Source organism: Chanos chanos, chromosome 5, assembly GCF_902362185.1.
Source record: "Chanos chanos chromosome 5, fChaCha1.1, whole genome shotgun sequence".
In the NCBI taxonomy this organism is placed as follows: domain Eukaryota; kingdom Metazoa; phylum Chordata; class Actinopteri; order Gonorynchiformes; family Chanidae; genus Chanos; species Chanos chanos.
Window position 1 is genome coordinate 37,599,098 of NC_044499.1, and position 14,841 is coordinate 37,613,938.

At 40.7% G+C, this 14,841-nt stretch overlaps 1 protein-coding gene across 1 annotated transcript; it reads right to left on the reverse strand.

Annotated features, from left to right (window-relative positions):
* Positions 1 to 860: 860 nt before the first annotated feature.
* On the reverse strand, positions 861 to 10,304 carry LOC115812502 (uncharacterized). Its single transcript, XM_030774980.1, has 13 exons — positions 10,296 to 10,304; positions 9,774 to 9,944; positions 9,526 to 9,622; positions 9,118 to 9,341; positions 8,850 to 9,003; positions 8,374 to 8,582; positions 8,134 to 8,251; positions 7,800 to 8,005; positions 7,576 to 7,693; positions 7,310 to 7,479; positions 2,579 to 2,855; positions 1,359 to 1,447; positions 861 to 941 (listed from the first exon to the last, which is right to left on the reverse strand). The coding sequence occupies exons 1-13, from the start codon at positions 10,302 to 10,304 to the stop codon at positions 861 to 863; spliced, it is 1,923 nt and encodes a 640-aa protein (XP_030630840.1).
* Between the last annotated feature and the right edge of the window lie 4,537 nt (positions 10,305 to 14,841).

Consider the following 14,841-nt stretch of genomic DNA (forward strand, 5'->3'; position numbering starts at 1 on the left):
CTGACCTGCACATGCATCCAGTCTCTGCTACCCAGCGTGACAATCACTGGTTAACAATGATCCAGTGCATTACTTTATATTAGCTAAAACACATGAGTAAAGACTGCTAATGAAAGATTTGAAAGATTATGATTAATGAATTCATCATGGTTACTAATTATGAATAGTTTATTAACATGGAACAAGACATAGATTTGCCTTCAGAAACAGATCAATAAATAGCTACGCTGGTTTGGCTGAAGTGTATATATAAATGGTAGAAGTCATCCAATGTACGGTTAAATGTCTTTTTTTATTTTCAGAATGCCAGTGATTCCACTGTCCTCCCCTTGCACAACAAGAAGAACATGTAAAGTTTGCACATATGAAGCCAGACACAATCATTACACAGCGCATGTTCTGTTGTGTCCTATCGTTTCTCCATAGAGGATATCTCTATTCACTCAATGCTGCCAAAGGTTCTGCTGTGGCCTGACTAAACAACTGCGGCTCAGACTCGAAACAAAGCAACCATAGCTAACACACCAGCTTAATTACAGTTTCCTGGAGTCCCTGGTCATAAATAAGTGCAGTTGAAATCTGAGATGTAGGGTGTAGCCCTGCACTGCGAGACAGTGTTTTAACTGGTTGCACCAGACAGGAGTTTCCCGATCAGTTTACAACTGAACATCATGTCAACTTATAAAAACTGTCACACACAATCATAAAGTTCCAGAAAGGAGCTGATGAGAAAAATTGTTCTAAGAGTAAGAGTTCGCAAACCAGGAAAATTGAAAAAAATAGTCTTCAATGTCCCCCAGCCTAACGAATCCCAGCTCACACTAGATTTGGGAGTGTGACTTCAGTTCCTCATCAGACCCTCAGGGTGTGGTCCTGTAAGTGCGTCTTAAGTGTAATGTGATGGTGCCGGGAATCCCACGTCTGGTCAACTCTTCCTTCAGCTGAGGAACACAGAACACACAGTTCAATGGTCAGGCAACCGTGAGACTTTAATGCCACCCTGGCAAATCAGATGAAGAATGTGATTTCAGTTCCACTCTTCACAGAAAAGAGCAGGTAACATGACACACTCATATCCTATGCACAGAACTAGAATTTGACATACTGTCATTTGACATGCTTTCATATGAGGCTCTCCTGATGATTAGATCAAGAACATTAGATTAGGAACCTTTTTAAGTTTTGGATAAAACTGAGAAATCTTCATCTAGCTAAATGCCATAAAATTGTTGACCCTGTTTCTGTGCCCCATAACTGTAAGTGAAAGTAATTTATTTTCATTTATTGTGAATTAGAATGACAGAGTGGTGAAATGTAAATTGAATGTTGTATGTTCTTTTAACCAAATCACGACTCACCTGCTGTAAGACCACTTCCTTAATTCCAGACTCCGAGATGCTTTCCTTTGAAGTGAATTTTACTCTCAGTCCAATCACAGGACCAAAACCTGTGTACCAGGAAACCAAGTACATCAAAAATCTGACATCTGCAACTCTCAGTTCTCAAATACATTAAACAAACAAATCCTTGGTAGTACGCCAAATTGTTGGTGGAGAAGAACAGACAGCTAGATAGCTTGATAGGCAGAGAGAGAGAGAGAGAGAGAGAGAGAGAGAATATTTCTAATGAGTTTCAAGAATTGCTACACCAACACCCATGCAGGTACTTACACTCTCTCATTCCTAGCATTTTAGGCACGTGAGAATTACTGTGAGTTCGTTCCATTTTAGTGTACCCATCTCTAACATACATGTTCTCAAACACACAAATACACACACACACACACACACACACACACACACACACACGCACACACACACATTCTCAATTGACTAAAATTATGAGATTATTCAGATGAGAACATAATGGGAATATAACAAGTAAAATGCACATTTAATGGAATAGACATGTAGAGAGGAGTATGGGAAGTCACAAATGATAAAATAACGTGAAAATCATTTGTAGCACAGTATGCTTGTGTTACATATGTAAAATGTGAAACAAATGAAGTGACTCAAATGAAATGACATGTTTGTTGTGAGAATAACCCACCACTGTAGCAGAGAAAAGGAAAACTGTCAGTGCAGCTTTCATCTGTCCATTTGCCTGAGTCACTGAGAGACACAGCAGTACAGTTCTGATCTCCTCCAGCATTGTCAGGCTGCCCTGTTTTCCAATTTCTGAAGGTGGAGTTGCTCTGATCTGACCATATGCTGGTTCTGTAAAGGCCAATCCAAGCACTACTTGACCCCAATAAACTGACAATCTTCTGGTTCTCTGTTGTGTTCCTTATGCTGGCCAGATCCGTGTGATATTTTCTACAGTAGCTCTGAGCTTCAGTCCAGTTCTTCTGTTCAGTAACCAGAGTGAAATTCTGTGTGCTTGCTGAAATAAACGTGTTATTTCATATTTAAGTTCAAATGGAAAGAAAACTGAGGGCATTGATGTAAAATGACATTAAATGTTTTATAGGATTTCAAATATGCTTTACCATTATAGCAAATAAATGGTAAAAGTCGGTCACACCAGAAGTCATTCCATTCTCCATTAGTTAACAATTGCACACAGTACTGTTGACCGTTGACATTGTCTGGATCACGTCCTGACTCATCCCAGTCCCTAAAATCTCTCTCTCCCTCTCCATAGAAATCATCGTCGTCCAAGGACCATTGCCAGACATGATCTTGCACACTCTCAAATAGCCCAATCCAGGCTAAGCCATTATAAGTGCCATTTGCAGCATCAATCAGCCTGTTCATGTCTTCCATATTATAAACAGTGGCCAGGTCAGTGTAATTGTCTCTACAGTATCTCTGGGCTTCAGTCCAGGTCTTAGATTCATTCACAAAGTGGTACTGATGAATGCGACATGAGCAAAGAGCGCACAATCCTGGCAAACAATGATACGTTCAAGAAAATGAAGATGCACAAACACTGAAAGGATGAAATGTTTCTCTCTATTGAACCAACAGTCACTAAAGGGTCAATGATATCATGAATCATTATTACATTTAGGGCAAATGAACTGATGTGTATACAAACCAACCTGACAACAGCACAAGGAGAATCATTATTGGAGACCGAGCAAGAGGAAAGATGCTGTAAATAAATGTAGTTATGACGTGTGTTACTCATTTAATTTACCATCCAGGAGTGTCTGTAGTGAGATAAATGTAATCTGTTATTTAACCTGCAGCTGACAGTGTTTTAAAAAGCCACAAGTGATATACACTGAGCAAACTGGCTGTCGTAACAAATGAACAAATAAACAAACAAACAAAAAAAAGTATATTTGCATAACTGTACACTGAATATAACTCTACACACACACAAACAAAGGTTTACATATCAATACATCTACCAATAAAATTATTAGTACCGATATAAATACTATCATCTGTTTCATCTTTTCTTTTTTTTTAATTTACCGGGAAGATATAATTGAATCCTACCTTTCTGAAGTCACAAATAAAGACAGATATGAGTCTACCACTAGCACAGAAGGTAATAAGACTTGCGTGTTGTACAGATCCACTTATACACGTTCTGAAAGGTTGCTAAACAGGAAAAACAATTCGAGAGAACACAAACTTAACTCTACCTTCCATCATATTACGTAAATGAATCTGATACAAGGAAGCACACACTTTGAGTCACTTGTTCAGACAGCCATCAAATGAAATGTGTCAACTTAAGAAATGTCAAAAATCCCGACAGGTTTTTTCCATCCTAGCACATTTGAAATCTACCATTGTTAAATCAGAAATGATGCTTATACCTGTATTCAGACCTCTATCAGCCTAAGAGATCACAAAAAAGAAAACAATTATCATTCACAATTCAAATAAATTCTTCACCAAAATAAACAATGACATGCTACAACATTTAAGTTGTCTGAGCCTGATGAACAGCGCCTCAGTCATTCACCTGAGTCCTGTTTCACTGACATATAAAATACATTAACACACACACATGAAATTCATTTGTTGTCCATTATTATGATTAAAGAGAGAGAGCTCTCAAAGCCAAATGCTTGTTGAGTTTCATGAAGGGAAAAAATCAGGGCATGGATACAAAATAAACACATAAAGATATCAGTATTGTCAGTACTACCTGCTCCACAAAAAAAAGTGTAAACCTTTTCCAACTGCGCAGGATGCCCATGCATTTTTCCTCAATGTTGGGGGGGGGGGGGGCTTTCCAAGATAATACAAAATGAACATTTACACATGATTAAAGAGAGAGAAACAGGACAAACAATTTGAGAGAACACAAACTCAACTCTACCTTCCATCATATTACGTAAATGAATCTGATACAAGGAGGCAGACACTTTGAGTCACTTGTCCAGACAGCACACAAATGAAATGTGTCAACTTAAGAGAGTGAAATGTAAAACAACCTGATAGGTTCATTCCATACTAGCACACGTCAGCACCTATTGCACACCTGACTGACCAAGAAGGGGTCTCCTCTCTCTGTGGTCCCTTTGAAGATCTCTTCCATTTTTTCCCTTTTACACCAGGGTTTTTGGGGAGTTTTTTCTTGCCGGCTATGAGGATTAAGTCAGAGGGTGCCATCCTGTTTTGTTTGTTGTGGGCATGTAAAGCCCTCTGAGACTTTAAACAGTGATATTGAGCTCTAAATAAACTTGAAACTTAAAAAACTTTAAAAACTTTAATATTTAAGGAGGGATGGTGACATCGTATAAACAATGTGTGATTAAGAGAAAGATGAAGCAGATCACATTGTTAGGTCCTCAACTTATTCTCATTTTGCAGTCTAGCTAAATGCCATAAAATTGTTGACCCTGTTTCTGTGCCCCATAACTGTAAGTGAAAGTAATTTATTTTCATTTATTGTGAATTAGAATTTATTCAACAGAGAGGTGAAATGTAAATTGAATGTCATATGTTCTTTTAACCAAATCACGACTCACCTGCTGTAAGACCACTTCCTTAATTCCAGACTCCGAGATGCTTTCCTTTGAAGTGAATTTTACTCTCAGTCCAATCACAGGACCAAAACCTGTGTACCAGGAAACCAAGTACATCAAAAATCTGACGTCTGCAACTCTCAGTTCTCAAATACATTAAACAAACAAATCCTTGGTAGTACGCCAAATTGTTGGTGGAGAAGAACAGATAGCCAGATAGCTTGATAGCCAGAGAGAGAGAGAGAGAGAGAGAGAATATTTCTAATGAGTTTCAAGAATTGCTACACCAACACCCATGCAGGTATTTACACTCTCTCGTTCCTAGCATTTTAGGCACATGTGATAATTACTGTGAGTTCTTTTTCCATTTTAGTGTACCCATCTCTAACATACATGTCCTCAAACACACAAACAAATACACACACACAGACACACACACATTCTCAATTGACTAAAATTATGAAATTATTCAGATGAGAACGTAATGGGAATATAACAAGTATGCACATTTAATGGAATAGACATGTAGAGAGGAGTATGGGAAGTCACAAATGATAAAATAACGTGAAAATCATTTGTAGCACAGTATGCTTGTGTTACATATGTAAAATGTGAAACAAATGAAGTAACTCAAATGAAATGACATGCTTGTTGTGAGAATAACCGCTCACAGAAAAACAATTCAACCCACCACTGTAGCAGAGAAAAGAAAAACTGTCAGTGCAGCTTTCATCTGTCCATTTGCCTGAGTCACTGAGAGACACAGCAGTACAGTTCTGATCTCCTCCAGCATTGTCAGGCTGCCCTGTTTTCCAATTTCTGAAGGTGGAGTTGCTCTGATCTGACCATATGCTGGTTCTGTAAAGAACCAAGCACTATTTGACCCCAATAAACTGACAATCTTCTGGTTCTCTGTTGTGTTCTTTATGTTGGCCAGATCCAAGAGATATTTTCTACAGTAATTCTAATTTTGCAACCACAGGGGTTAGTCTTACCTTGAACATTGAAAAATTACATTTGTATTATCAGTATGGTTAAGAGTTATAATGCTGTGAAGGTGTTGACAAACTTTTACCTTCTTAAAGTTTTGGGGGGTATTCCAGAGAGCAGAGGTTTATTCTGCTTTCTGGAAGTTCGAACTATTAGGATGTTTACTACTTGTTCTGAGTTTTCACTAAACCCACTTTCTGGAATGAGCAGTTGTGTTTGCTACTTGATATTTGTGCACATGAAATAATTACATGGAAAAAAAACCTGATCTAGAGCTAATCAGATCTAAAAGCCCATGTTGAAATACAGTAAAAGTAGAACATTGAGTGGAATTGCAAATAACAGGACTTTGATTCTGATATTCACCACTACCCACATGGACATAGGCCTGTTCTAGCCTTTTGCAAATATGTATCCAGTATTTTATTCATATATCTATATTCACCAGTTTCCTTAAACATTATCTACAAGACATTAATCTTGTTTCAACACATTAATGACTTATTTGCCATTACAAAAAGCTACCCCTTTACTGAAGAGACCAGACAACAGGATAAGAAATAATATTTTATTGAAAACAAAAAGAATACTAAAGGCATGTTTAGATGTGGGGGCAAAAAACACCTTTGGGTTCCAAGTATGTCACATTTAAGAACCACCCAAGTGGGAGCTTCTACACACTGAACTGATCAGTTCAAGGTGTGTAAACAATGGGCATATTACAGCTTATCTAGCACACTACACAACTGAGGCTAGCCCCTAGCAGCAGGCCTACTGAACACTCGTATAAATTTGGCTGGTTTATGAATAGCAGGGGCCTTTGTGCTTGGCAGCTGTTTGAGAGGAGCTGGGGGTTTAGATGAAAAGGAATCCTTCATCACTTGAGTAACTAAGGGAAAAAAAAAAAAAAAAAGTTTAGTATAATATGCACACAGTAGCAAACAGAGAATAAAATCGTGAAGGCACTTGCCTTTCACAGGAGTTTTGGTCTTTATCGAAGAACCCTTTCCAGGAGCCTCTGCCCTGAACTTCCTGCTTACAGTCAGTCTGTGTGTGGCCTCAACTGCATATACACATCTCACAGTCAGCCTGCACAGAGAACGAGTCCGAACCAATGAAACCTTCAGCTGGTTAATATATACAAATACAGTGATCGGATCAGACCAAAACCCAAGACTACAACAGTGAGTGCATGAGAGAAGTCACCTGTAGGTAGTATCCCTGGTGATGACTGGCTCTTGGATAGGATGGAATTCTTCATCAACGACTATTTCATTCTCATAAGAAAGAAACTGACCATCAACCTATGGGATGGAGGATATACAGGTACAGCTTAGTCAAATCAAAACTCAAAAGGCCATGATCAAGATGAGATGACCTCACCTGAACCCTGGTTCCACATGTATTCACCCCAAAGGTGAAAAGAACTCTGTTCTCATCCAACTCCTTGGGTCTGCAAGTTTTATCCAGCAAGGTGGCTCGGGCAGGATTGGCTCCAGGGATGGCTTTAGTGAGATCACTGACTACAGTCATAATACCATCACTGGAACATGCTAGGGAGAAGAGAAGTCTCAAGAACGTCATCTGTGTGTGCACCCCTTCGGGTTCATTGCAAATTTGTGTACATCTGGGGAGGAAAAAAAAATTACCAACAAATTCAGTGGTTTTAAAGAGGCAGCGTTTGGCTGAGGACTGCTGTATTTCCATTGTCTTTGGATCCCTAGCAAGGATTTCAAATGTTCCAAAGAAATTCTGCAAGGTAATATCCTGTGAAAGGACAGAACAAACTGAGTCTACACAGGTAGTGGAACTCACTCACTCTACAGGCTAGAACCCACACAATATGCTGGAATGTTTGCACAGCAGCACAAACCTCATAGATGTATCCAATGCTGAGTAAGGGCACCTCCAGGATCATGCTCTGACTGCCATTCTGCATATAGTAACCACGCTCTGCTGACAGCTGTTCAGTGAGTGGGAATTGCCCAATGCAAACTTCCCACATGTAGTCAAATTCTTGGTGGTCCATCTTAAATCTGATACCATTCTCCATGCAGAGGCCACTGAACATGGGAGGGACTGGAGGAAATGGTAACAGGACATCAAGGTAAGACACTAAGCCACTAAACACTGCACCACTAATCAGCAAGTTTAGCTTCAAGTTATTAGAACACCATTTACATGAACACTGGTCAACTGACACTTACAGACATCATTGATGAGTGCCACCACAGAGGCTAGATGATAATATGAGTCTTTCTGGGGCATGACGTTCAGAGTATAGGTGATGTCAAGAGAATACCGAAGGACTCCCTCAAAAGAATACTACAGCACAAAAACGCAAATCATAACTTTAACATGATACATGTCAGTGTTGATGTAAAGGGGATGTGTATAAGAATGACAATACTAGATCATCTCATCCCTGACCCCTACCCCCTCCTCACCATTTTAGGAACAAGGGAGTCTTCAAAAGGGACACTGATGACATAGGCATGGGTACTGTTGGAATGGGAGAGTTTTACTATGGGATACCCATGCTGATCAGCCTCTAATGGAGTGAAATCCTGCCTGTTGAGCTTCACAGCAACCAACTCCACATCAGTAGGGAAGTTACCCACAAAAACAGTGAATTTGCGTTCCTCAAGGACAGTCTCTGACATAGTAAAAAACATTAAGAACAGTGAGGACTGTAGCGCAAATGAGAATTCCTACAAGGTCCTCAATACTTGGTCAGACATGATCAAATCTGGCGACATTCAAAAGGGCCATACACTGAACTACTTATTTGATTCAGGTCCAACAACTCCACAAGTTTGGGCATAATGCTGAAGGGCTCATTTAAGGGACATTGTTTTCAAAACCTGAAACACACATTCAAAGTGAACAAAAGAGCACCTGTACTCCAACAAAACATACTTACGGTTAATGGTGAATGGATGGTGTTCCAGCAAAGGCGTAGCCATTGGTCTGACAAGACGGAGTCTAGTCTCAAACCCAGACTCATCCATAAACACTTGCTCATAGTACAGGTGGACTGTGTAAAACTCAGTATAGACATTATGCAACACAAAGCTCTGAAAATATGGGAGGGTATGTATTAGGATTAGAAAGTCATGTTTTCACCTTTGGCTATCAAGTTAGGTGTATTGAAGTCAATTGCTGAGTCCAGCCAAGATCACTTTTCTGACCTTTCCATGGCCTCCCTTAGCCCCATAGGGAACAGCTATTGTCACAGTCTCTGCAGAGACTTCCCTGATGTAGCCCCAACTGGTGGTGGTCTGATCATCCAAGAGCTGGCCATCCACACCCAAGCTGATTTGCTTGGTCTTGAACTCCGAGTGCCCCAATACCAACGGTGTCACAACTGTGGGCATTTTCCAGCTGAGTGTGGCACCATCAAAAGAGCCCTCATCTAAGGAACAGCGCATGAACAAAGCTGACATTTTTGGAGATGAATCATGTCAGGATAATATCACAAATGTAAACACCAAAACTGGGCAGGAAGTAGCCTGTAACAAATCAGCATGCATTAAATGAGAAGTAGTAAGGAAGGACTGGATAGGATAACAAGACTAGGCAGAAAGATTATCACTTACACAAATTGCATGCGGCCACCATGTCAACCATCAGGACTTCCCATAGCTGCCTGGAAAACAGTACAAGGTGCACTACCTCTAAAGGTAAACCGTTTACCTGGAGAGGGGGAAAAAAAAAAAAAAAAAAAAAAAAAAAAAGTAAACAGTAGATTTTTAGTAAACAGTAGAGCCGTGGATTGATAGACACGAGCACTACAGTTTCAGTGATTTGCTGGTTGTGCTTGCTCATTCTCCAGTTCTTTCCATACCACTGAGACCACGGAGTGAGGTTGCCCATAAGGCATACGGAAGACCATCCTGCCCAAGGTGAAGTTCAGATGGTATCCCAGGGTATGAGCCTCATCCACAGACATCTGTTCCACTAACTGACCCTCCTGCAAGAACACAACCTGCCAGGCTAAGGTGGAAGATCTATGAATCTGAAAAAAAAAAGCAGATACATTTGTGGATCAGTAAAAGGTGTGGTGACAGGTAGTAAACTGTTCAAGGTCATGAAAATCACATTTGACAAGACAGCCCAAAATTTCCACCCAGGAGCACAGTTTATAGAAGGACACAATATGGATCTGCACCCACAAAATCAAAGACTTCAAGTATGAACAATCAAGTGACATACAGCAGAGACAGCATTATCCCAGATCTGTTCTGCAGAGGTAGTTACTCCTGAATAGGAGCAGGATGCCACATTCTTGACAGACACCTTTAAAAAAAAAAAGAGAGAGAGAGAGATTGACCCAAGAACTAAGATTTTCCGCATATATAGAGCTCACTTGTGGCATAGTAGTTGAGAAGTAAAAGAATCATTTTAAGGCTAACCATTCAGGAATGGTGGAACCTTAAATTTGAGAATAAAGTGGGCCCGATTGTGCCCCTTTGTCAGACAGCTGTGCTCTTGAATGTTTCATCAGACAGCAAGTACCTCCATGTAGTTCTCCTCACAAGTGACCTCCCTCTCAGACCAGGGAAGTCCCAACGAGCAGGTTTTGGACAATGTGTAGCTTTGCGTTTCACCATGTTGGTCAGAAGTAATTAAGTTGAATTTGAACGTGAACACCTCATCATCCTAGTGAGACATTTGGTGCTGGTTCAGAACATGTTACTAAGTCATTAATAGACGCTCAAAGTGAAACGTATAGGGAAGGGGGCGATGTCCCATTTGGACGGCATTTACCCAAACAAAAGCCTTCTTACCGTGTTGTCAGTGTGGCAAGAGAAGTACGAAGCTCGGAGGACAACGCGACCCGGCAAAGGGAGCATGGTATGTGTGTAACCACATTCTGATCCATGCTGCTGCGTGATCGGATAGACACCTGTAGGGTCTGATGGGCAAAAAACAAAGTCGCCCCAAAAAACCCTACTACGCTTTAAACTGACATGTACACTTCCTAAGTCATGTTGTCATCACCTTACCAATAGCTTCAAAGTGGATTTGAACTTCTGCGCCAAAAAATGACAGATAAGTAGTAACCGTAAGGTGTCGGTCCCTGCACTCCACATCGACAGCCTCTGTCATGAGCATTAAAAGTATGAGATGAAATTAATAAACCAAAGCGGACATTAAAAAAAAAAAAGAGCCGCTATAACGTTCTTACCTTTTGGTGCTTGGACATAATCGTCAGCTATACTCACATGGAACAGCAAAGTAAGGCTTAAAAATTACAGAATAGTCGAATGTCATTCATGGAAGATGACAAATACAAAACTAACCAAACGCTTTTATGCTAACTACATACCTAAATAGTGATCCAAGAGTCAGATCCATAATTAAGCTGCTATCAAGTAATCCAAACACTACTCCAGCGGCCAGTAAATGCACATACATCTAAATCCGCGTGCAAGGAAAAGCTGCTATTACAGTCGACTGCCCATCCTTCAGACCCTTGGCGCTGCTCGCCCCTGTGCGATGTTTTCTTTTAACGCCTTTACTTTTAATGAGAGAGCTAATTGCTATCAGCTGGAGACAGAGGAGCGCGATCTCCAGCGGTGTTCTCGTGACACAATTTCACTAATTTCCAAATGGCTCATGTTCACGTCATACCATGCTCAACTGAGTAATGACCATAGGCCTGAAATGTTACAGCGGTCACTAGGCGGCGTTAGTTTCCTTAAAATCTAATATTGCACTCGAGACTCTGAATTCTCTAACCAAGCAGCAAGATGTGAACTGTCCTGTAAATTTCACTATAATGGCAGCAAATGAAAAGGTAACATTGTGTAAACCACACATATCATCGTCAACAAACAATATTTTACTAAATTTGCGTATTGTCTGTGTATTTTACAACTATTCAGAGCGAAATCCTCCTGCTAATTCGTGTCGGGTGTTTAAATGATCTCGCTGTGTTTTGTAAAGTAGCCTTGTCTATGCAAGTCACTCAAACAGATGGAAACAAGAAAAGAGGGCACACATAACTTTACTGTTTGTTTTGTGCAGGGAGCTCGAAGTTGTTTAACATCTCTGACTAGGTAAATTCAAGGATGCATTTCACACATTGTCACTCCTTGGGTGTCTCTAGCGATGCTCACCTTGACTGGAAAAGGCCAGCGTTGGCATCCATCCACCATTAAAAGACCAAGGCCTATACGACCTCCTCCCTCCCCCCAAAAAGAAAAATGAAGTGGGGCAAAAAAAAAAGGAAAAAGTGAAAGAGAGGAAAAAATAACCAGTGGCTGATAATAGGGCACAGATGTGTCTCTGGGATAAGTGTCTGTAAACAAGGTCTGTGTTCTTTAGGGATTCCCTGCCGTGGTACCCTCGTTCTCAACCCGGACTCTTCATCACCCTTCCTTCTTAGCCCTTTTCAGGGAGTCCATGCTCAGTGCTACAGGCCCCCAGTGTCCTCCAGGTGTGTGCATTTTTTGTCTCACCTTACAAAGTGGGTCAGTTTGTCTGAGTGTGTTGTAGACAGGGATTTAATTCTTCAGCGGTATTAACAAATCAGCTGATGACACTTATAAGGTGTGCCTATACTTTGCCTTGTTAGTGTGGTCTTGTTCATAAAATTCCTGCATACAATTTTGATGAGAGTGCACTTCAGTATATTTTGTCAGCAAAGGGAAGCTTGGACAGTGGTGTTATTTACTTTTTTGTTGAAAGTGTAGGGCCTAGAGCCTGATTCTAATGCCTGTCCACAAAAATGACAATTTGTTTATGACCTAAAAGATCTGAGAATTTCAGTTATGCTGGGCTTGTCTCATACTTAGTTTTTTAGTTTTTTTTTGTTCTGTCCCCCCCCCCCCTCAGTACCAGTCATGACCCCAATGGATTTTCACTATACCGACCCATCCCTCCCACCTGGATGTCGCATCCCTAATATAGTCACCCAGTTTGAGGTAAGGCTTGAAGTTTTAATGTGATTATTTTACAGTTTCAAAGCCTAGTAATTGCAGTGACATTGGATTTCAATGTACAATTTACCACACGCTCAATATTCAAATAAATGGAGCAGGATGTTGATGTCCAATAATTTATGAGTGTTTGTTGTCTTCATAGTCTCTTACCTGGTTTTGACTATATAGTCCTTTTTGTTGTCAGGTTTGTGATCAGCTACTGAGGTGTCTCTTAAAATGCACTCAGATCTCCTATTACCAGACTGCATAAATAGATTTTAAAGGGCACAAAATACTATAGCAAAGAGGTATCCTGCTTACCACAGATTATATAAATTCTCTTTGAGGTTCTGAAGAAGGACATAAGACCCTTTTAAGTCCATGTTGGACTAAGAGGGGATCAGACAGACTGGATATTTTAATGAGATTGCTGCTCAGTTCTACTCAAGTCTGAGAAACAGGGTTTTAGGACATTATCCCTAGTGTATATTGACATAATGACAAGCTTCTGGTGTTAATTTTATTTTAAAAAGCACCAGTGCTATCACCAATTTTCTCATCTGAAGTCAAACATCCCATTTAATTTCCCTGAAATCCTGGCAAAAATACATTCAACTTTATAATAAATGTGTGGAACAGTTGTATTTTGTATGAAACGCCTTCATTAAAATAAAACCCAGATATTAATCTGTGTTGTTCTTGTGTCTAATGTAAAAACAGCTTGTATCTTAACTGGGCCTAAATGGTTTATCAGCCATAAAAATGTCTGACTCTCGAATTCATTTTTTTACTAAAGTCTAGGCAACCTGCCCTTCTCTGTTTTTCACTTATTTTTCTCTCACCCTATTTTTTTTTAATCCAGGGTGTCCAGCACTTTCAGCTCAACACTCCTTCTCCCATTATGTCTGCATGGCCTGGCCAATCAATACAACCAGATCCTTTCCTGGCAGGGTCATATCCCACCCGAGACCTTGGTTCCACCAGGTGGGCAGTTACAGGCCATTCTAGCCCCACAACCCCCAAGCGCAAGGGTCCACCGAGAAGAGGGCTTGAAGTCATCCAGCTCACTGCAGAAGAGGACGAAGCCATCACCAATCTGATGAAGCTCCATCATCAGACCCAACAAAACCTGGGATCTAGAAACAAGACAGAGGGCTGTGAAGAATTAGCATTCATGCTCCACTCAGACATGGTTCAAGACACACCTGTTATTGACCAGAAGGGGTCCCATGGATGGTCAGCTATCATGGATCAAGACTTCAGGTCTCCAGTCTGTAAACCACACAAGTCCCCACTAATAACATGCTTTGTGACTGAACAGACAGACGGTGACAACCAGAAAAGTGCCATCTCTACTAAAGCAGATAAAAATCACTATCCCACCCTTGATGACATTGTCCCTGCTGAGGAGAAGGAGACACAAGAGGGCCAGCGATCAGAGAGTCATGGTGAGGCCTGCCAAACTTTCACAACTAGATCTACCCCATTTAGTGCTATTGCTTTGGCCAACCAACACCACACCATTCAGGAAGATGCTCTTTCCTTTGAGGTTGAAGAATGCAATGATCAATTTCCACATTTACCTCTTCTGTGTCCATCCCTGCTCCTTATGCAGTGTGAAGGCTCAACTAATGGACATGATGTTTCTGACCAACGTAGATATCAGAGAGATGGCACCCTCATCATAAACAGAGATCCCGTTTGTGTATCACCAGCAGTGGATGATACCACCATATATCCCACACCTCAGAGCCAAAATCTTTGGGCTTCATCTGAAGTCTCCTCAGCTGGATTCACAGTTCAGAATCAAGCCCATCCAGATCACAGCACAGTCACCATTTTGGATCATCAGCAACGTCGCAGTCCAACATTGGTAACCGAGATGGAAGCAGCAAGAGTCCTTCTTACCCTCACGGAGTCTGGGAGTTTGGGTAGCTCAGTGGGTGAGGGTTCTTAAGAGTCTCAGCAGGGGTTGTGATGGGTAAG